General features: G+C 35.9%; 1 protein-coding gene across 4 annotated transcripts in view; it reads right to left on the bottom strand.

The window, feature by feature from the left end:
* TOP2B (DNA topoisomerase II beta) overlaps nucleotides 1-23,290 on the bottom strand; it is a 65,446-nt gene that overhangs the window by 40,253 nt on the left and 1,903 nt on the right. For all 4 annotated transcript variants that reach the window (XM_037384089.1, XM_037384090.1, XM_037384087.1 and 1 more), the window contains exons 2-8: nucleotides 7,147-7,320; nucleotides 6,396-6,486; nucleotides 4,278-4,341; nucleotides 2,868-3,013; nucleotides 1,998-2,095; nucleotides 339-551; nucleotides 84-257 (exon numbers count right to left, since the gene is read on the bottom strand). In XM_037384089.1, the coding sequence (XP_037239986.1) occupies nucleotides 84-257; nucleotides 339-551; nucleotides 1,998-2,095; nucleotides 2,868-3,013; nucleotides 4,278-4,341; nucleotides 6,396-6,486; nucleotides 7,147-7,320 (960 nt within the window). The remainder of the gene's footprint in view (nucleotides 1-83; nucleotides 258-338; nucleotides 552-1,997; nucleotides 2,096-2,867; nucleotides 3,014-4,277; nucleotides 4,342-6,395; nucleotides 6,487-7,146; nucleotides 7,321-23,290) is intronic.

Below are 23,290 nucleotides of genomic sequence, written 5' to 3'. Positions count from 1 at the left end.
TTTAATGAACTATCTGACTGGGCATAACCTTAGCATACATTTTTATCATTTACATTTTTTTATCATTTAATGTAACTACTCACCTTTGTGGTAGCTATACTATTTACAAAGCTGATTTGCTGAAACCCTTTTTCACTTAAAGTGAGGCACACATCCCATCGCTCATTCACAACTTCGTGAATAACTTTGAGGGCAACTCCAGTTTCATCCAGCTTGTCTTTTACATAAAGGTCTACATAACTGCGAAATCCATTTACCTATGAGTAATACAGGTAACAATTACTATTCTTCACATCAAATTTTCAGTACACTTAAGATATTTCAAATGAGGCTCTTACAGGTAATTTCTTCCCATTCAACATGACTTTGACGCCTTTGCATGACCCAGCCAAATCATACGCTCTTCTTGTCATGAGGGCTACAATATCCTTATCAAGTTTTTCCATTTTAAATTTAGATAGATCTGGCTGGAAGGTAATGCATGTGTAGTCATCACCATCGAAATGCTTAATCTTGGGTTCAGAGGTCTTCATCATATTGTTCATCCAAGTCTTTGGAAACAAAACATTTTAATGTTAGTTTACAATACATGATATTCTCTGTTCCATTTTTCATCTGTGCTAGGATTGCAAGAGTTACACAACATAAACTCAGACTTCTTTTAGAAGTTTCATCTTGTAAAACACTATGCATAAAATGAATTGCTTTATCAAGATTTGCGCAAGTATCTGGGACAGTAGATTTGTGGTTTCTGTAAATATGCAGTTATCATCACATTGATGGACACAAATGCAAATAGAGCCCACCACAGAACTGACTAAATTAGATACAAGTGAACTGGCTAAACAGTCCTTATTGCCCACCAGTTTAATGCTTTCAGTCTGTAACACTTCTATAGAGAGGTTTATTAGCCCCTGTGCAGAGATTCTGTAGTCTCTGAGATAGCATCTTTGTGGCTGTACAGTGTAGCAGAGCATGCTTCTTGACAAACCAACTTGTGCAGACTTGACTCAGGAGCTTTGGTATTGTTCCCTCTTTAAGAACATGAGCACATTTATAAGACCAACCAGAATGCCTACTCACAGCATATATCAAAGTTGTTATACTGTATTTTCACAATTTTTGAAAATATAGGAAAACGTAGCGCTTACATCTAAATTGTAAAGCATGTCATTTTCAAGAAGTACACTCAAAGCTATATTAATTTTTTTTGGCAATCAGCAGAAAATACTAAGTTTTTAAAAAGTCAGGTAAAACCATCAAAATGTATTGTTTATGTAATGACATGGCAGCATAACCAGAAATTAATTATTTGTCCAAAAAAAAAAAGACAAAGAAGCCACCAACTGGAAAAGATTCCAAAGCCAAGGAATCTAACACTCTTAGAAGAAGAGCTTAGTAAAATTCTTTTAGCAAGGTGGCCATCTCAAAGCTTTATGTAGTAGATCACATTACATTCAATCCTTGGACTGCGTCAATAATAACAATGAGCAATGGGTTCAAATGGGGGGGGGGGGGGGGGCCTGCACTGAAGTCCAGCTAATGAAATTCATGACTGAATACTAAAATTCATGACATAAACACTGAAAAATCTTTCTCTTAACACTACAGAAAATTATCTAGATAATTGTTTGCACAGCTAAGTAGAAAGATTTTTTGACAAATTATGTAACAGCAACTACAAAATGTTTCAATTAAATATATTCCTTTTCACAGGCACATGAATATACTTAGTTTTAACAGAAGATTTTTTTTTTCATTTTTAGTTACCTAACACTCCCAAGAAAAGTTATTACTTAATAAAAAAATCCCAGACAAATTCTAATACATAGAAGTACCAATTTTACTGACGGAACTAATCCAACCTGTAAACTTTACACACCTGTTTGAATTTTAAATGATTCATTTCATGAAATATTCATTAAATATAGAAATCATGTTACATTTTAATTTATAATTACAGCAAAGAAAAGAAAAATTTGAGATCATTTCTATACCTGTTTAAAGCTGTGTTTGTATTCCTTGCAAGCAGTTTCAACTGTAAACTTTGTACTAAATATGTTACAAAGTTTTGCACCATAGCCATTGCGCCCACCTGAAAAAACAACATATAGTAAGTTATTACAGCAGAACCATATTTATGGTATACAGAGAGTATGCCAATAAAGCAAAATGTTCCTATGTAAGACAAAAGTTGGGCCACATGTCAACGGCTGTCAAAGGATGCCGCAGATGGAGTTTCACACTACCTCCAATCTGGTGCAACTGCTTCTGCCTCAAAATGAGCAGTTTGCTCCTCCCCGCAATGCAAGAATGCTCCCATTGCTTCCCATATGTTGATATATCAGTTGCTTGCTGAAAAGCGAGTGACTTAAAAACCCTGATCCAACTGAAAACTATGTCACGATCGGATCCACGTAACTGCAACCACACATCATAATATGGGCAAAATATACAAGGTAGGACAGAACAAAACTAGCTTTCATTCGTGATTCACATTAGGGTTACTTCACATTTAGAATAATGAATCATACCATAATTTATTAGATTTATTTTTCCCTTCATTTCAAGGGCACAAATGTTTAAATGCTTACACATGTTATAATTAATATATGAAAACATGTTGTTTGTTACTGAATAATGAGTATTGACATTAAAGATGTAAAGGTAAAGTTCTCTATAAACACTGGTGTTAAGGAGTAAGATTTTTTTCTTTCAGTAATTTTACTGTAACAAAGAGCTATAGCAATGGTGACTAATTAATCATCTGATATGAAACAGAACAGAAAGAGAAAAAGAAGAGAAAGCATACTGAAAGGCAAACAATGGCTTAATCAAACAAAACCAAGTATGTTAAATAGTCTTGCCTGTAACTTTTTTCTCATCATCATCATAGTTGCTGGATGTTAGTAGCTGGCCAAAGATTAAAGCAGGTACATATACTTTTTCTACTTTGTGTTCCACAACTGGTATACCCTTTCCATTATTCCATATGCTGATAATGTTTGATTCCCTATAAAATAGCGAAGACATTAAGCCAATGAATGTAATCTTGAAAACAGACTCCTGCATACATTTTACTGTTTAAATAACTACATAAAATACAATAAAAGACCATATTCCTACTACGTTTATTCACAACTATCAATTTCTATTACAAAAAAACACTTCACTGTGCTTATTAGATGTCCTAGAAGGAGTATAATTGTCGATATGACAGTATTTCATATCATAAAAATAACCCCCAAAAATCTGTTCAAAGAGCTTTCACTATCAGCATGATCTGCAACAGCATCCTGAAGTTTACTGACAGAATTATGCTTGAGTCAGAGATGTAGCTTGTTAAGTTTCACTGAAGTCCACCCAGACACAGCCAAGTTATCATCTGTTTAAAACTGTTACTTCCCAGTTACGATGAACAGTAACTTATTTTATGCATCAATGCCAAAATCCATCAAGGTCTGGCATCATTAATACTTGTAGCTCTCACACAGAATTTTCATTTTGGAGTTTTAGAGAGTTCAAAACCATGACAGGTCAGGCAGATTTACACTACATTCCCCTCTCACTCCATGATAAAAGCAATTTTCTCTACAGAAACTGATAATGCACTGGAAACTTGCAGAAAAATTACTTCTCAGCATGTTTATCCTAAAGATTAGGTGTGAAAATTAGGTGTCTAAAACAGTCAGTATTCAGTTAAATGCCACTGAAACGGTAATGTTAAAGGAACCCAATCAACATCTATTTAACTATGGTGGTACTTATTAGGAAACATCTTCTCGTATTCAATTTTTAAAAACAGTGGTAACGACATATTTACAATCTGCAGTTTCAATGTGATACAGCTAATCCAAACGTAATCTTATCCTAATGCTACAGGAGTTAACATAGAAGTTCAAGAGATGCAGAATCATGTTACTAAACCTCAAGGTTGGTATTTATGAGTAACCTGGCTGGTTATAGTTATGTACTGCCAAGCTTTCATCTAATCATGAATGTTATAACCTTCTGTCTTAAGTTTCATTCAATCAAACATTAGTGAGTGGTTTGGGAGAGCAAATTATTATAAATTTAGAATGATAGTACTTACTAATAACCACTTTTAATTCACCTTTTCATCTTAAAATATTAAATATTTTTAGATTAATGGAAGTAATTCAAAAAATACTATTTTGTTTTAAAAAAATCCAATTTCATTTAGTAAAATCATTTGTACAAATGTGAACTACAATAGCACTGGTAGGGAAAATAAATGAAAACATGCTTTTACTTACGGATCAATGGATATTTTAATACAAGTCATATTCTTGTCCCTCTGCTTATTGTCAGCAGCATTTACTATGAAACAAAGCAGCACAAATTAACACTTTTTAGGAGCAATAATTAATTACTTGATTGGTAAAACTGATTGTATACATATTCCACCACAAGATACAATGGTCAGGTATTTCTTAATCTGGCATCTCTGTGTATATTCTTTATCATATTACTGAAGTCTATAAATATGACCAAGTATCTGCAAAAATGTATTTTTTAACCTTCCTACAACTACTATTTCTAGCAGTTAGACTATCTTAGAAATAAATATAGAAGTGTATTTTGTGAGCCTGTTCTTGTAACTATCCTTAACATACTGAGCATTTTATTCTTCCCTTGCTGTACTTATGTTAAAAACTCTAGAAAACTGTATGTATCAGATCATCTTACACATCCTTTTGCAACTGAAAACTAATCTTGAAAAAGTCACATCCATTAAGGGTGTTTTGACTGCAGAAGTTATCTCTAAAGAGCCTGTGAGACTTATTACAGTTCTAAGTTAGTTCGTAAACAGTTTATACAGTTTATGATCAGAAGAATGATAACAGGAAATTAGCATTTGATCAGAATTTAATTAAACTGCACTCCAATGTATATTAACTACAAACAACAGAAATCAGACATGTCACTATTAGCCACCTAACCATGAAAACACATTACAATCATTTTCAGCATTTGTCTTATCACCTATAAGATAGATCAAACTAAAACCCCAAAACACCAAGGGACAGTATCTTAATAGATTATAAGGATCTCAGTGTAAGATAAAACATTTCAAGGTGCTTTTGCTAAAATCATTAAGTGCAGTTTCATTCAAAAGCATGCACAGCTACAATGTCCCATTTTGGTAGTGTTGTTACACTGACCCCTAGATCTCAAACCACAGTCTGTGGAGAACTTACTAGTGCTACATAAAGAAGCAACAGGCCACACAACACTAGGGGAACAATATAATAATGATCTCCCTTTTGAATGGGACAAGATGGAAGTGGACTCCCTCCTGTGAAAAGGCTGTAAATTTCATCTCTGAGGCAGCACTCAAAACAGAAGTGATGAAAGATTTTCATTCCCATATTACTAAAATTGAACGAGTAAAAAATAAAAATAAAAAAATTGTTCCCTTCCACCTGACAAAGATACAGTCTTCATTGCCTCTAAAACAGCAATGCTGTAAAGCACAGATTTAGAGGTGTGGAGAAGTTCTGAACTCAGTGAAGGTCATGACAAGATTTCCATTGACCTCAGCAGACCATAAATTAATTTATGATGTAAACCCAAACAATCTTTACAACATAACTTCATAAGACATGATTAGCCCAAGATTACATGCCAATTAACCCAAAATATCCGTTCAGCAGACAGCACACTATTCAGATGCTGAGCATCTCTGCTGCTGGTGAGCCTTCAGTGTGGGCCTGTCAGCAAGAAAGTATCATAAACTAGTAAGTCACAGTGACTCAGGCACTTCAGAATTTTCTAGAATTCATTTGTTTGTGCCTCAGTCACCATGTTTTTTAAATGGAAGTATGATACTTATTCATTTTTAGATTGTCTGAAGTCTAGAAATGATCCATGCAAGAAACACCATCACCACCACTATCATTCTGTACAGAAGGAGGTAGTTTTAATGATTAACAAAATGATGATCTAAGTTAACACTTGGACAACTTTCAGTTGTCTTCTTTCAAAAGAATATCTTCCTTCAAATGTTACTTGAAACTGTGGTGCTTACCAACTTTGCAGATTAAAAGTCTTGTAACAATATTGATCACAAAGAATGATCTAGTTTGGACATTCAGTAACAAATATTTACACTTTCTTAAAAGCTCAACTGAAAACTCTTCCCTCTTTAAATTGTTCTATAATGCTGGGATGCACTAAAATGTTAATGCAGTGTAGCTCAATGGGACTCTAAGTCTGTGATTTAAACTTGGATACTAATTAATGTGCTTTGAGAGCACTCAGAAAAGTGCTCTCCATAATGCTAAACTTGGATACTAATTAACGTGCTTTGAGAGCACTCAGAAAAGTGTACTCCATAATGCTAAAGCAACATTATCATTAAAAATACTTACCGAGGATTTCATCAAAGATCTTGTACAAGCCTGGAACAAAGGTAACTTCTCTGCAATTCATTCCTACATCTTCATCATAAACCCACATTAACTACATGTAAAAAAAATAATAAAAAAATTTACTGTCTTGGTAAACCAGTCTATGATTCTCTAATATCTATTTACTTCAGGAACTTTACTCTTCCAATCTGATTGTTGCTGTTATATGAGACAAAAGTAGAAGCAGAAGTTTGGCAAAAATTACAACTGTACCCACAAAGACTTCCATAATGAAAATCCACTATTTTCTGCTTGGTGGAGAACTTCAACAGTATAGACAGCAAAGTTGGAAGCAATTTGCAACTTCACAAAAATGGCTGAAAAAAGTGCCAGCAGGTGGCTTAAATTCTCTGTTCTCTACCTAAACAAACAGACCAAAGCATTTTTGGACCTAGAGCAAATGCTACTTACAAACATGTATATATATTTGCATGCACATAGGCATGTTTGCAAACACACATAAGTGTGTGTTTATATTTTGACTGAAATTCAACATTTTCTGAGTGTTTTCTTTCCAGTGAATCAAGCACTGCTTTAAAAAGTCTTCTCTTGACCCCTTCCTACACATGCATACGTAAACACGATCACAGTTTTTAGCATGATAATTCAGAACATTCAGAAAAGTAGAGACATACCTATTTATTAACCAGAACAGTAATTTCCTCTTTAAAACAACAAACACTGTTAAAACTGTAAATTTAGTGACACATACCTGAGTCAACGGTTCAACTGACCCAATGTAGGTATCTGGACGGAGGAGGATGTGCTCAAGCTGAGTCTTTTTCTGATAAACTCTCTCAACAGACATCTTCTTTGAAGTGTCATTTTTATTAATGCTTTCTGAGTCTTCCTTTTTTGAAGCATTGATCTGATTATCAAATAATGTCTAAAAAAAAAAAAGATTCCAACAATCAACTTCATTCACTCAATCTGTCACTCTCTAGATATAAACAAAACCTGACAGATTTAAATGAAATCAAAACTTGACATATAATTTAAATGTTGTTTTCAGATGTATTAAGATCAAACTAGCTTCTCAATAGAAAAAAATTCAACAGATTATACAGTCTCTTAACAAATTGTAACACATTCAAACTTTAGTGATTTACTAAGCATGATAAACCAAAATAAGGGAACAACAATATATTACCAAAGAGCCACTTCCTCAGGTTAAGTATTTGTATCATTCATTTTGTGCTTAAGCATTTGAAACCACTGAACACCGTTCTGAAAAATCACAGTAAAACTACTTTTCTATATTTGACTTCAGACATTCATTCAGTACTGTAACGCCTCTCCTATGGCTTCTCAATTGTTAGAGTTCACATTCTCTAACTGAAGTAATTAAACCTGATACAATCCCAGTTTAGAATGTTTCATGATGAAATAAGCCAAGGACAGTAAAAAAGGAGAATCACAGATTAATGTTGGAATTGAAACAGAATTCAAGCCTAATGTGGCTGGAAATGGTGCAAAATGCCTCAACTGGAAGAAGAAGCAGTGTTACAGAAAACTAATGCACCTTTGGGGGAAGGATAGAGAGATTTGGTACATTTTTCAGCAAGTTTTTCCTGACAAATACCTCCTTTCCACTGAACTAAACCCACACAAAAGGAAAAGTTAAAATCTCTCCGAGCAACCAAATGCAGAAAGTCCCATTCTGAGATAATAAGAGCATATCTACCAAGAGACTAGGTATGGCATTTTACAGTATACGTTTTTACCTCTAAATTGGAATTATCTTAAAAATACCAATCAAACATAATTTGAACTCACATGATATACTTGCCTGGCTAACAGACATAACAGAAAAAAATTCTGTCACCACCTGCCTAATACCTGAAATGGTCTCTTCCTCTTACAGGGGGTTTACCAACTTTGAGGCAGGTGTTACATGACCAGACAAATAATGAGGACAAAACCCACTTGACACTCAGGTAAATATTTCACTCCCATTTAGCTGTTCCCGGTAAATCTCTGTATAAAATAAATACAGGCTAAACTCCCACCCTGGATTAACCAGTCACCATGTAACTTTCTCAGCCAGAAAAAAGCATCAGCAGTTCTCTCTCAATCTAGCCTTCGTTGCAGCCTTGGACAGCAGTGAAAGCAAAGGGTAGGAAAGCATATAAGCACAGGAACAAGGAGCAAAGAATAATAAATTCACCCAAACAACTTCAGCAGATTCAGAAAGGCCAAACATAACCTACAGCATACAACTAAAGGATAATTCTCCCTGTATTATTCCAATTTGTCTTCCCAGTTTCTACTATTTAAGCTTTGATGCTTCCCGGCTCCCACCCACCCACCCCCTGCCAGCAGGCACAGGAATAAAGCATTACATTCTATTCAGAACAAAGGAAATTACCTTTCTCTTCCAGATTTAGAGATCACATTTTTCTAGTTTATTTATGGAAACGCTACGAAACATGTACTTCAAGAACCTTTGAGACAAGCAGACCATGTGCACCACTGATGTAAACAGCCGTTTGGCCATGAGTAAACCTGAACAGACAAAATGAGAATCAAGTCTTCTCTACTACCCAGTCCTGTAACTGACAACACCCAGAATAAGAGGGGGAAAGAACCCAGGGGACCCCACAATCTGCACCACGATTACATGCAGCAGAGAGCACTAGCTCTCACGAGTTTTATTCTGAAGCACATCACATCTCCCACCAAACAGGGAAGCTGCAGCATGTATTGCGAGATTAAAGTGTTTTAGTATCCAACTTAATTTAGCCTCCACACTGTCATTTGGTCTTAAAGTGTGACAACCTCACCACCATCACCCTAAAAACATTAGCCATAGACCTGCTAAGCAAGCAGAAAAGAAAAAGGACTTTGCAAATAGATAGATTAAACTGTTATACAGAACAAGAGGAATGAGAATTGTTACTAGAGAAGCACTGCCAATACTTGCAATGTAAATTTTATTTCATTTCATTGGAGATGTCCAAGCTTCCAATGAGTTTCACTGTATGTGTTTATATATATTTATATATGTATCTTTCTAACCTCACAGGCTTCACTTTATGATCATCCTTGACATCATACCTCATCAGTCACCCTTAGCTCACTTACAGATTCCACAGTTCTGTTAGCACTGCTTTACTATGTTCACTTGTTCTAATGGGACCAGTGATTAGCAGGAAAAGAAAATAATACTTCTCAGATTAAGTAGGTGTTGAAAGAAGGGAAGAGAGGAAATGCAATTCACACAGAAAGCAAGAGAATTACAGGTGTAAAGACCACCAGAATCTTCTTCAAACAGAACTATTCAATTTGCTCCTATTCTTAGGCTCCAAGGTTTTATCAGTTGTCACGTACATCAGTACTGTGTTCTTATGATTGTTCTGAGACAGTTCTCTAAAATGCCTCTACTTGTATGCATGACAACCCAGGAACACGTTAACATGGAATGAGAACTCAGATCTTAGGAAAATTGCGGCCTGAATTTATTAGGCTATCTCCAACAGCTCTACTTGTGCCACAACATGTTTGCAAGAGTCAGTAGGTTAGAAAAAGCCCATTTCATCATGACTGAATGACTGCCTCTAGATTGTGAAAAATCACTACAGAAAAGAATTATTGGGAAGGGATTCCTACAAGCCATTGCCTTCAATACAACACTAGGAAATGTGTCTCGGTTTTCCAGTGGAAGTCTTCCTGACAGCTTGAAGGAGTTTATAATTTCCACCTTATCAGTAAGAAGTGTTTGGAGTATCAAAACTGTATCTTCTGTTGAGATGCTACTGACAGATTGTCATCACTGACAGCGAATAAGAGGTCACAACTAGACAAACTTTGATGCCCAACAAGAGCTAATCCTGCAGAAGTGTCACTTCTTGGGGAGTAGTGAGTTTGCTTTAACCTAGCAATAGTAAAGAACTTCTGTTACCCTACTCTCTGTGACAGCTATGTCTATCTTTCATAAAACACATTATCATGTTCCAATTAGTGTGTTAAGAGGGGAGGAACCAAACAAAGAAAGGATCTGCATAACACTTTTTCCTCCTGGTCAGTGATTATTACAAAAAAAAAAAAAAAAAAAGAAAGAAAAAGGAGAAGAGTAGTCTTAAAGAACTTTAATTCTATAGTTTTTACTAAGACATCACAAACACCTTTTCAGTATGATCTACTTAAACATTTAAATTTTATTGTCACTGAGCAGGACAGATTTTATTTGTACAATCCTCCATTATTATTATAATCCTACAATAAACTCATATTATAAACACTTAAAAATTTAACACACTACTGAAACACAAGCATAAAAACAAAAGCCAGAAAGCATTCAATACACAACATAATATTATTATGCAGGCATGCAAGCGTCAGAAGTTCGCTGAACTGCAGTTTTCCAGCCTTTTGGGATGTGCTGGACTCAAACAGAAGACCAAGCCGAATCCCTGTATCTCCATCTTGAAGGACATTTTTAGATTTCAAGTGATGTTTAGAACTCATTCCAAAAAGAGAGAAATTCTTCATCACCAAATCCATGACATATCTATGGATACAAATATCCAACAGTCTTCCCATTACTTTTTCCTTGATAACTTAACAAATAAATTTTAAAAAAGTGCTTTCATCTGCTGAGTTTCTACTAAAAATTCAAGTAAATATACCAGGAAAGCTCCCCCACCCCTTTTTTTTTTTTTAACTGAGTAAGCACTGAACTGCAGTGTTACTAAACTGACAGTCTCTTCTGTATATTTTGCAATTGTCTCAATAATGCCTTTTGTATTCTGTCTTGTACGAAGTATCTTCAGTGTTAAAGCTCCAATAACACTTTTCAAAACAGCACCAGCTGTTGTTGCACGAGAAAACCCCTAAAGAGAATTAACAAAGTGTCACAAAGGGCTTAAGTCTTCTGCTTCACAGTAAGTCTGGTTTTTGTTTGGTAACAGGTTACCCAATTTTCAGGGTCTGTTTTGCAAACTTCAAGTTGCCAATTTTCAATATTATTTTTTTTTAGACACCCTTTGACATTCCCCACATTCTGGTGACATTCAAGACTTTACAGATTCCAAATAGTCTTTCATGCTTCCTAACCCTCCAGACTGATGACAAATATACACATCCACATACATGTATAAGCCAACAAGATGACCATCCCTAAGTAGTTTGGAATGTTGTAACCTATTGCACTGTGCATTCTTCTTTATAGATACCCAGTTACACTTCATACTGAGCTCTCAGATACGGCTAGCATTTTCAACACTTAACACACACAGCATAGTGGTAACTGTATGGGAAAACATACCGATTCTCAGTTAACAGCTGCTGCTGCTCAGTTTGCTCTATCAAGACTATTGTGTGTGCTAACATAACTATATTTCATTATGGTAACTACTTTCTCCAGTATAACTGCAGAGTTTCTCTTTTGGAGATGTTTTTGCTGTAAATTTGCCTAGTACTGTGTGAAAGCTATAGCCGTTCTTCCCTTTTGCGATCTCAGGAGTCAGAACCCAAGTAGCCTTTATTAGATTACAGTTTGGCAACAAGACTTTTACTGTCTACCTTCAGCCTAAGAACTCATATACTTGGGTTTGGCATCTTCTTTCTTCACATTTTGCTTTTTTTAATTCCTACAGTCTCATCCATTGACATTTCTGCATATAACTGAGCATGCATGACATCCATACTAAGTCAGAGATTTTTATTACCTTTTTTGATGAAAACTGGGTCATGTCACCTCCTTTGCATTTCAAAATCATGTTGAGTCACCATGCTGAGTTTGGTTACTTACGCTGCAAATAGCTGCACTTAATACAGCTAAATCTTAATACACATTTGATCTGGACAGTTTGGCAACCCCAGAGAACTACTCCTATCTAAATAGGCAGTAAAATGTAAAACAACAGCAAAGAACTTAGGTTTCATCCTCAGTTTCAGTGTTGCCATAACTGGAATATACATCTTTGGTTTGACTCCTTACTTTATGTGGAAGCTTCACTTTTATTTAAGTAGCTGAATCTCACACTGTCACAACAAGTTGAAAATCCTGAAAAAAACTTTAATATCTCTCCCCACTTACACAGACTTAATCCTATACTGACCACTGTTGTCATCTTCTCAACACTGTAAACTATATCCAAACAACAACAAAAGACCCCCAAATACCTGTTTTTCTTTAGCCTGCCCATTCTTTCTTCCCCATGTTAGGTGGCAAAAATGGGCTCATTTTCTAGACTGACAAAGCATAAATGAACAGAGACATTAGTATGTCAACAAGAAGTTACCTTCACTTGGTCTTTGTCTTTTCTGCCTTAACCTCCTAAAACTACTACATGCAACAATTTTTCTCTTGAAAGGCAAATGCAGCCCTGGGACATAAGAATTTAGAAAAGCACATGCTATGTGTCCTACATTCCCTTAAATAAAGTGTAGGATAAGCACATTTAGTGGGACAAGACAGTAAATACTGAGTGTAATTAAGCTGTAAAACCTAGGGAGGTTAATTAAGTACTGAAATTCAGGGAATGTGGTAGATTTTCTACCACTTACAGTTCAAAACAAAACTATCTCTTCTGAGAAAGATATGCTATATCACAAAAGAATTTACAGGTGCAATATGAAAGTTTCTAGGCAATTTTATGGATAACTTTACTATAGTGTGATGTTAAATATTGCATCGTAACAGCCTCTTCTTGACTTCAAAAATTAGATAACGAATACATTGTTACCTAAACATTTTGCAATTCCTCCAAAGAAAACTCTGGCTGAGAATACCTCCCACCACGAAAACAAAACTGGAGGGAGTTTCAAAATAAACCACACTCCTGCTGTGTTTAACAAATGGTTTGGCCCTCCTGCCAAGATGAAAACACACAAAAGTAACAATTCCCTGTTACCACAGCAAGTTTCCATAGACCACTGCATACCATTAGCAGCAAGAACTAAATCTCTCTCTCATATCCTCCCCAAAGCTGATGATCATAGGAAAGAGTTCCCAGTAAACTCACCCAGAGCTAGTCTCACTCCAGTGAGACCAACAAGTTTATTAATTTTAAATTTCTAAATTTTTTATCTCCTGGTTTGGAGAACTTGCTCTGGACTCTGAAAACATCACATTCCATAAAGTTTTGTTATGATGATTCAGTTATAGAATGGTTTGAAGATGGTCAGATCTCCCCGTTATAGAAAAACAAAACAGTTAATTGCTGCCAAAAGGGAAACATTCCTCCTTTCTTTCCTGTTCCCCTGCTTCTTTGCTCCATATAGTGAAATCAAACCAACCTCACAATAAGCCAGTTCAAAGAATAAATGGAACTTCCCCCTATTTTTCATCAACTAGCAGCAGTTAGTTGTTTACTAGCTTATTTTTCTGAACAAGCTTGCTAGAGAATCAGACAAGTAGTGGTGCAACGAAAAGAGCAGAAATATACAGCTAGGAGGATAAGGTTAAAAATACCCATATTCTTCAGCAGATATCATTAGATTGATTAGTTGCACCATAAAATTACATGCTTAGCATTACATCACTTCATCTTCCTATTAAATAGCTAAACAAAACAATCATTCTTATTTTAGGATATTTATGCGCAATACAGTAGCACACTAGGCTTACATGAAAATGTATGGATTTGCTTTCTGCTCCACAAGACTTTTGAAAAGTGAACACCACCACTTTTGTACAAATATTACATACACTATAATTACTTCTGACCAGAAAATTATGCGTATTGTTTTAAATATAAATTTACTTACACTTATATTAAGTTACTACAGCAATAGCTCCGCTTTATCTGGCATAAGTTTTGACACAATCAGCAGTACATTCAGATCCTGATCTTTACCAATTTCTTTAAAAGCAAATGTCTAACATTTGCCCATGCATGATGACAATTTAACTGAATTTTACTGTTACATTTTTAAGGGTCTGAAATTTTTTAGTTGTCTATCCACTAAAAAGTTCTATTCCAATACTATAATTTTGATATTGTTTACCCAGTATCAAAAAGTACATCTATGAATGCTTTGGTAACAAATTAAGTCTTTTAAGAATCTGTTTTTCCAGCTAACGCTGAGAGACAAGGAAGGGGTGAGTGGGTGTAGGGGGTAAGACTCTCACAGGAAAGGAATCTATCCACGTTAAAATTTAAGACAATGTAAGACAGTTTTCCTACAGAGTAACAGTAATGCTTTGAAGTGGTTTGGTCACTGAATGACCATATGTTTGGTCCACTGTTTCATCAATCAGCTCATACACAAGCCCTCAACTTCTTGATTTCTTGGCTAGTGAAGAGGTACTGACATCAGAACTTTATGTTATCAGCATCTGGCAGCACCTCCTTAGAACTCAGTGTTGCCTATACCCTTGCCCTTTTTAATGCTTAACTGTATCACCAGTTTGAATGCTGTGCAAGTATGCTAGGCTCTCAGCACATTTACATTTCCCAGTTGAAAAGATTACTTTGAAAGGGAACAACACAACCCAAGAGATCCCTCTGATGAACAAAATCTCTGAAATCCATTCAGGCTTTTTGTGAAATATCACAATCCAAGAACAGCACTGTGATGATCTTTCCTTCCAGATCCTATGGGTTCTACAGCCAAGCTAACCCATATTATACCACAAGATAATTTTACACTGCTGAACTATCTTCATATTAATAAGTGAACTGTAGAAAATAACTGCAGAAAAAGTTTCAGACATTAGTAAGACAACATTCAAGACATTCATGCTGCAAGAGAATACATAGAGCAGGAAAGAAACAGGGTAGTTTTTCAGCTCATGTTAACTGGCATAGTAACACAGTAACAGGAGTCAAGTTGCAATGAGCTGGAAGAAGTGACTGAATCCACTTGAAGATTTTATTCTGCACAACACCCAAAGCCCAGTCTTTTCTAATCAGCTTCAGAATTACTAGCTACATTACAGCAGTGGTAGAGGAGAGCCCAAACATTAAAGGTTGCTTCCTACTGAAGAGTGCCATTGGATAAGTAATTCTCCACTGTACAACAGAATCACATTTTTGAACATTTATGAATGTAACAGCTATCAGTATATTAGGATGGGTATACCTTTATGTGATTTGCATGTCTACCTTGCGCTGAAATACTAAACTAACTTGACAGTAAGATTTGAGGGTTTTGTACTTCTAACATGTGACCTAAAAAAGAACACAGTATGATTAGTAGTAACCATTAAGGGTCTGCTCCCTAGAATCTTCAACAGAAAAGCAACAGCATCTTCTTCACTTAACACAAGATACCATGGAAGTCAATGACATTTTTTTCTTTTTAAAAACTGTCCCAAACATCAAACTCTAGAAGTTTATGAATGACCGCACTGCTTCCTCTCAGCTTACCACAGTTTGCTCCACAATAACAGATACATCTGCTTTCTTATTATTTGAAGTGTCTATGCTAACACAGCCACGTTTTCTGTGTTTTATATTTTCAAAATCTGTTCTTTTCTGCCACATTAAATATGAATCCAGTGCTCTTTAAAAAAAGTAGCTTGAGTTAATCATTCATTTCCTATTATGCAACATCTACTGCTCCTCTGGAGATTTTACAAATCTTGAAATGTTTTACATGTTGCACAAATACATTACGTATTCTAGTCTCAATCCTGTAGTGAACTCTGTAAGAAAGGAACACAGGTTTGGTGTTCCAGACATTTAGAGCAATTCAGGGGGAAGAAAACAGAGGCAGCAACAAGTTGAAAAAGCCTGAGCACTGTTCCAGAACTGCCCCCTCCTTAGCCACTCATCCTCCCACAACATTCCTACAGAAGTTACTACGAAAAACCTTTCAGGATTGGTCACTAAGTGCTGAAGTGATCTTGAAGACCATCAAAATTCTACCCTTTAATTTGCAGTTTAAGAATTGCATCCTGGCAGGCAGAAGAATTCACCCCTCCATAAAAAGTACCATATACAAAAATCACAAAATAATTTCAAATATATTTTGAGATTAATTTTTACATTGTTCAGTGTTTTCATCATCTTTCTGTTACCTGACATGTATGTCTTTCTTCTTTGCCAGTTGAGTGATAGTCTACATAGCATATTCTGAAAGATTTAATTAGTATCAGGGAAAACAGGTTAACATGATACAATTCCGGGTTTGCTTTCTCTAAAGTATCTGGACCACCTCCCTCCTCCACCAGCAAACCCAGGTAAGGAACTTCCCATCCTCAGCTGATTCCTCTCGTGCTTACACAGATTCTTATTTGTGAGTTTAAGAAAAATCTTCTCCCAGGTCTGCTTAATAGCACAATAGAGTAACTGCCTCACTTCTAGCAATTGCTCTTCTCCAAGCAACTTGCCTCCGTTTTACTCCAAGATTGTGACATCATACTTCAAAGTTTTCATGACAATATTGTAATACAATGGTGGTGGAAAAGACTAAGTTAGGATCACTAAGTAGCATATGATGAAAAACACTACCTCAGCCAACAGAGCTCTGTGTTGATGCATGGGAGCAACCACGAATGGCTGCGTGCACTACAACTCTCTCTGTATCAGCTGCTCTAAGTTGGTGTTACTTTTCTCCAGACATCTTGCCACTCTTCTACCTTTATACCATGGTACACAACTAGCAAGGGAATAAACACAAGGTTGAAATTTTCATACACTACTACACTATCTTCTCTATAAAGTCAAAATACCTTAGAGCTACCAGAGATTCGACAGCTGCTTTCCAATATCGCCAGTGAGGCTCACAGCACCTTTCTCATAGGTAAAGATGCTCTGCTTAGGGGATGATCCCAGAATTCTAACTGCCCTTATAGAAAAATTACATATCAAGTTATCTGGTTGCAAGAGCTTCACCTGCCCACCCACCCCCAGCTTTTTGATTTATAAATAAATACTTTTCTATCTTAGCTCCTGTGATTTTGTCATGACAAGACAATATTGTTCCTTCTCTCTCCTTGAAGATTCCTTCGCATATTGAGAAAGCTGGTGTGTGATTTTTTGCCACCTCATTAATGCAAACATTTGTTCAGTTTTTCATACACCTGTTCTTCCCTCAACTGTTCAATGTCTTAAAGAACGAACAGGAAGCCTCAGCCTAACCAGGCGCGCTCATTCACAAAAAAAAAGAGAAATCATTACCTCTTCAAGACACACAGCTTTCACAAGAAGAGGACTGTTTATCTCAAGTGCAATTCTACCTCACAAATCAGGAAAGCAGTACCTACACACAATAGATTAAGCTATTTAATCCTCTTGTACACCTATTTTTTTTCTTCCTTTAAGGTAGTTTTTTAAAATATGTATAACCAAGGAAAATACAGATCTGATGTTTAGGTCTGAACCTTTCAAAAATTCTAACTCAAGCAACCTTTACACTAACTTTGCTAAAGCCCTTTTTTCTTACTCACTAAAAAAACCAGAATTGCTTAGATGTGTATAATGTAACAAATACACAGATTTATAATTTTTTAAAAATAAAAAATTAAAGCAGTACTTTAAGTGGCAAATTGTTTTTATATGTAAATTGTAATTGCATTAAGACACAGACAGCATTTTAAAATAGCTTTATTAAATGAAACCAGGTGAGCTGATATCATAGAAAGTTTAACACACACTTCAAAACATAAAAAGGACACAGTTCATAAGAGTAAAAGCAAATGCAATCACACTGAAGTTTTAAAACTAGCAGATCCTCACTTACCAGGGAGGGGAAGAATCTTTCCCTGCTTTTCACATCAACCTTTTGAGTACTCACTACTGAACTACCTGAAATTTTAAGAAAAATTACTATTGCTAAGAGCTGAAGAACACTTCTCCTGTGTTTACAAGAACAAACATTTGGCACGTTTAATCTTGTTATCTTCATTGGTTTCTAGAACTTAAATTATACTTTAAATTTTAGTATTTATTTTCAAAGTTCTAGAAGAACATTTTACATGTCTTGACTTATTAGTCAGTTTATATTTGGGATATTAGCATTAAAATACATTCTTCCAAAATACCTGGGTTTCACTACATGTACTTGATTTGAGAGGACACCACTAGGTCTCCAAGCATAAAATTTTCAAAACAGGCTTCTCCACACTATTATCCACATTTAGAACTACATATTTTTGCTCAATCCGCTTTTGAAAACTTTCAAAACCACTACTTAGCGCAGAATAATACTTTCCTTGTGGGTGACTTGCAAGAAATGTACTATTTTAATTGAGGAAAATGAGAGTTTCTTGTACCAGTTTTCATTTCCAAGTTCTCTCTATGTGATCTATAATACATACAAACCCCACTCTAAGGGATGGAATCACTCATATCCATCAGCTATGAATCACATGTGCTGCTTTTTATTAATTGTAATATAAACATGCATTTGAAGACTGCTTTTGGACATAGGCACATGAGATCATTTGCAGGCAAGGTAAAAATCTACTTCTGGAAAATAAATTCTATGAAAATAAAATATTACATTTAAATTATAATCTTTTTCAAACCTAAACTGCCTAACTTAGACTACATATATGCTTGTTTAGTTGGAAAGCTCACTTTATCTGTCCAAATAAAGTAATTCCTTACTTACTCTTTAATACATCACAGGTAGCTTAGAAGTTAAATGTATACACACACAGATCTAGACAGATAGAATGGAGTACACATGCTTGAATGTACACCTACCACACCAAACACCTTAATAACCCATGTGTTTTTTCAATCAGTTCTACTCCCTCCTCCAAGATATACATTCCTTCCAAGAGTTTATCACAATTTACCTCCCCACTTCTATGCATTCAGCATACAATCACCTGCCGTAGAACAAGTTTTCCTCCCAGCTCAGAATACACAGGGTGAAGATGCATGTTATTAAGCTGCAGGACTGGCTCAGTTGCAGTCAAAGCAGTAGCCCTGATCTTGTTCCATCACCAAGCCTGTACCTGATACCATCTCTATCACTTCTTTCACCCTGCATTATTCAGCGCTCTCACAAGGACAGGACTGGACCAGTAAGATGACTACGAAAGTATTTCACTGGGTGTTGGTGTGGAGGGTAGAGGATAAGAGGTAACAACTTTCTTTTGGCAGTTAAGCCATAACATCTAAGGAATACCACTTCAGAACTGTTGTGTCTGACTTACCAAAAATTGAGCCACAAACATTTCCCTCTAGTGCTAGAATATTCAGGAGAGTAATCACATCTCTTTGCAACACTGCATCCTTAAGGGCACCAACATCAGAAACTCAACAAGAGCAAGAGGGAATGCCACTTCCCCTCAACTGCTGACATACTACATAACTCACAGCCTACAAAATGTTTAATAAAAGTAAACAGCAACACACTGGGACATCTACTTCAGGTATGACCTCCCTCCTATTGTATAAAAAAAAAAAGGGGGGGGGGGGGGGGGGGGGGCGGGGAGCATGGAGCACATAGGGCACAAAACCACTCCCAGCTCCCCGGTCAAGGTAATAGCAAAAGAAAAGATAAATGCTTATAAAAGGCAAGCGAGGAACACTGAAACATGAGTTGGCAACAACGTTAACACTTTTTTTTTTCCTCCCCTGCGCAGACACCACAATATAGCAGAGGAAAGATAAGGCAGCAACTAACAACGTATGTCACAACTGTTACATACGACAACCGTGTTCCAGGCCTAGCTTCAGCCAGGAACGAAACAGAAGGCCTAAACCAGATAAAGATATGGAAACAACAGAAAGCTAGTTCTGATCTTTAGCTTGGGTCTATGTGATTCAGCAGGAACAACCACCTACTCCTGCTTTTGAAATTAGTAAAGTGGTAATAAACAGTAATAAAAAGAATGAAGAACTATTTACATTTGGATCACCTCTAGGACAGTATGCTTATTTTTAAAAAGTGAACATTGGATTAGGATTTGGTCATACTACTAGTCATTTGCTTAACTGTCAGTACTTCAGGCAGGCAGAATCCTGCCAGCTTATAGACATAGATTCATGATAGAGCAGTAACACACTACGACTCTTGGACACCCTGTCATATCCAGACACTCTTCCTCCAAGCACTATACTGGCAGAGGAACAGAACTCCTGTCTTGCTCCTGCCCAAAAGCCCCTGCTCCCAAATCAAAGTAGTAGTTGGGGCTCAGTATACAGTGGGCAGATCCTTGGTACAGTAGAGACCCACTTCAGATTTCAGATGAAAAAAGCCTACCCATAAATTTGGAAACCACCATATGTAGAATCCATAACAAAAGAATTGTGGCACATCACTGGAAATTATCAGACATTATTCAAAAGAAGACCTGTTTGAATCCTTTTCAAAAAAAATTGAAAGCCAAGTCAAACAAAGCTATCCAGCTATCCTTTTATCACAGTTGAGAGTATTTGTTTTCAAATGAAACAGTAAAAGACAGACAAGGTCCCTTTAACAGAAGGATTGGACTGGGGGACTATTTGTTGGGGTGGAGGGTGTGTGTGTGCCTGTGCTTGTTTCATTTTGTTTTCTGTTGAGCCTACTGTCCTATCTTCTCTATTACATATATATTCTTTTTTTTTACAAAACATGACAACCGTAAGTTAAAAGATATTTTTGAGGCAAACCTTGAAACTGAAGTGCTAATAGCTGAATTCTGATTATTTGAAAGGTTGTCATCTTTTCACTTACCAATATACAACTACAGTATTTATTCAAAGCAAGTATGAACCTGTATAAGCCAAATACATACATTATTTGCATCTACTAATATACATTTTCTCCATTCTGCTCCATTCAAAGAGCACACAGATCTGATATTTTTTTAAAAAAAAGTCATATTAACACTCAGCATATATTCATGTCAAGCTAGCATTTCCTAGAACTGAAACCTATCCCCTTTCACAATGAGCAGGAAAAGGGAAGTGGTGATCAAAGTATTAAATTATTATCAGGAGTCTCCATTTCCATTTATTAGACTTGTATAGCCCTTAGGGTTGAGGAGAAAGCCCTGAAATCATTGACAGAAGTAAATCATTAAGTACTGCTTGCATGAAACTCTTCCATAGCTTTCTGGGCATTACCATTGTATCAGAACCACCACACTTCACAGTGTTAACTTGCCGTGACTTCACTTCCACTATAAAAGGCACTTTTAAAAAAAAATAATTAAGTACTATTACATTTGCTGTAGTCCCTAAACACACAGAAAGGCTGAAAATAAGAATTACTTCTTTTGTTCGAAGTAAGTTTTTCCAGCATTAGAAAAATGCCATTACATTCCACCAATGAAAACTCCTCTAGTTACAAATCCAGGCTTTTGTAACTAACAATACAACTTCATACTTCTATGAGTGACCCTTGGAAATCTGCCAAAACTAATTAATATCATTCTGTTGGTCGAAACTGCAAGTTGATAAAAAATAATAAATCAGCAACCAGACAAAAAACCCACTCCTCAAAAAGTAACTATTGCATTTGATAAATCAGAGGTTATCTTGGTTTACTTTCAGTTTTATAATGCTAAACGATTTTCCCAACAAACATTTTAACTGTGCCTACTTACCAGCTAACCATTGCTAGTTACATTCCTTTAAGTTCTGTTACAGGTAGCTGAAAACACAGGTGAATTAAATGTTCGTGGAAACAAACAGCAAGTCATCTGGCTTTTAAAACCGAATGTAGGTACCACCTGATGCATCTATGATGTCCTCATTAAGAAACTCACTCCAAAAGCAGGTATCACCTGATGCTTGTATGTCGTTCTCATTTAGAAACTCACTCCAAGGTAAATTCTCTATCACAGGAAGTACCCTTCCTTTTTCACAACTGCATTTAATTATTTCCTAGTTAGCTGAACAGATGAACAAGGATGTTGTTTAAATCACAACCAAAGCTGAATTTATACATAAAACTCTTTACTGAAACATGAGCACCAGGTTATGTATCTAGAATTAGGTAGTTTGAAACATAAATTAACATCCCACTAAGTTTTAAATGTTCCCTCATCTTTAGAACTACCCTTACTTCGGTTGCCCTTCAATTGTTTAATTCATGGTCTTATTAAGAAACCACTAACAATACTAAATACATTACTAAGGAAGCAAGCATCCTAGTGGTTTCAGCACACTAGTAAAAAGTCTAAAAAAGTCAAGGTCGTTTCAAGACAACTTACAAGCAAATAGCAAGTAGTTGCACATCCAGCAGATATATGGTGAGCCAATTAAAACCCGACGGCTGAAACTATTACTGTCCCTAGCACTGTACGACTCATTTCAAAGCCAGGATATGGTATCTACTCATGAACCACCACCTGAACTGAAATTTTTCAGCCTGGCACACCAAACCAATCACTAGCCACTGCCACATCAATATTGCCTTTTTGTATGCCAGTGTTCTACAACTGGCATTGAACAGGTTTGGCTTTAGGAACTGGCTCAGAAGTCCTATCTTCACCATTTAAAATGCATGCGACAGAGAAACAACCACCTACTGTTTTCTGAAAAAAAAAAAAAAGCAAACACAGTTTTAACTAAAATCTAATTATTTCCCTACAACTACTCTAAGTTAACAAAAACACTTTAATTTTTACTGCTTTTAGAGAAGGAGAAGTTTGATTACTTCCAGTTGTAGGAAACTGTTGACTCACCATAATTTCATCCCCATTACATTTAAGAACATGTTTCATTAAAAATGCCTACTCGGTGATTTTCACACTTCATTCTCCAGTTTTCTATATGAGCTGTAAAACTTTGAATTACTTGGTCCAACCCAGCCAGTAAAAAACAATTCTGAAGAGCTATCCAAAGACCACAGTTGATAAAGATCACGTAGTATTGCAGGAAGGAAAGAAGAATAATTTCAGCTTCTCCACTTCGGCTGTTCCCATACCTAAACAGTCTAATTTCAAGTGGCACACCCAGAAACTTGCTCATTTTTATATACCTTTCTATGCTGCCAGCTTCTTAAAATAAAAATGCAAA

The sequence above is a fragment of the Falco rusticolus genome, chromosome 4 (genome assembly GCF_015220075.1).
Source record: "Falco rusticolus isolate bFalRus1 chromosome 4, bFalRus1.pri, whole genome shotgun sequence".
NCBI classification, from domain to species: Eukaryota; Metazoa; Chordata; class Aves; order Falconiformes; family Falconidae; genus Falco; species Falco rusticolus.
Note: the sequence above shows the minus strand (reverse complement) of the source record. Positions and strands in the feature narration are given on the sequence as shown.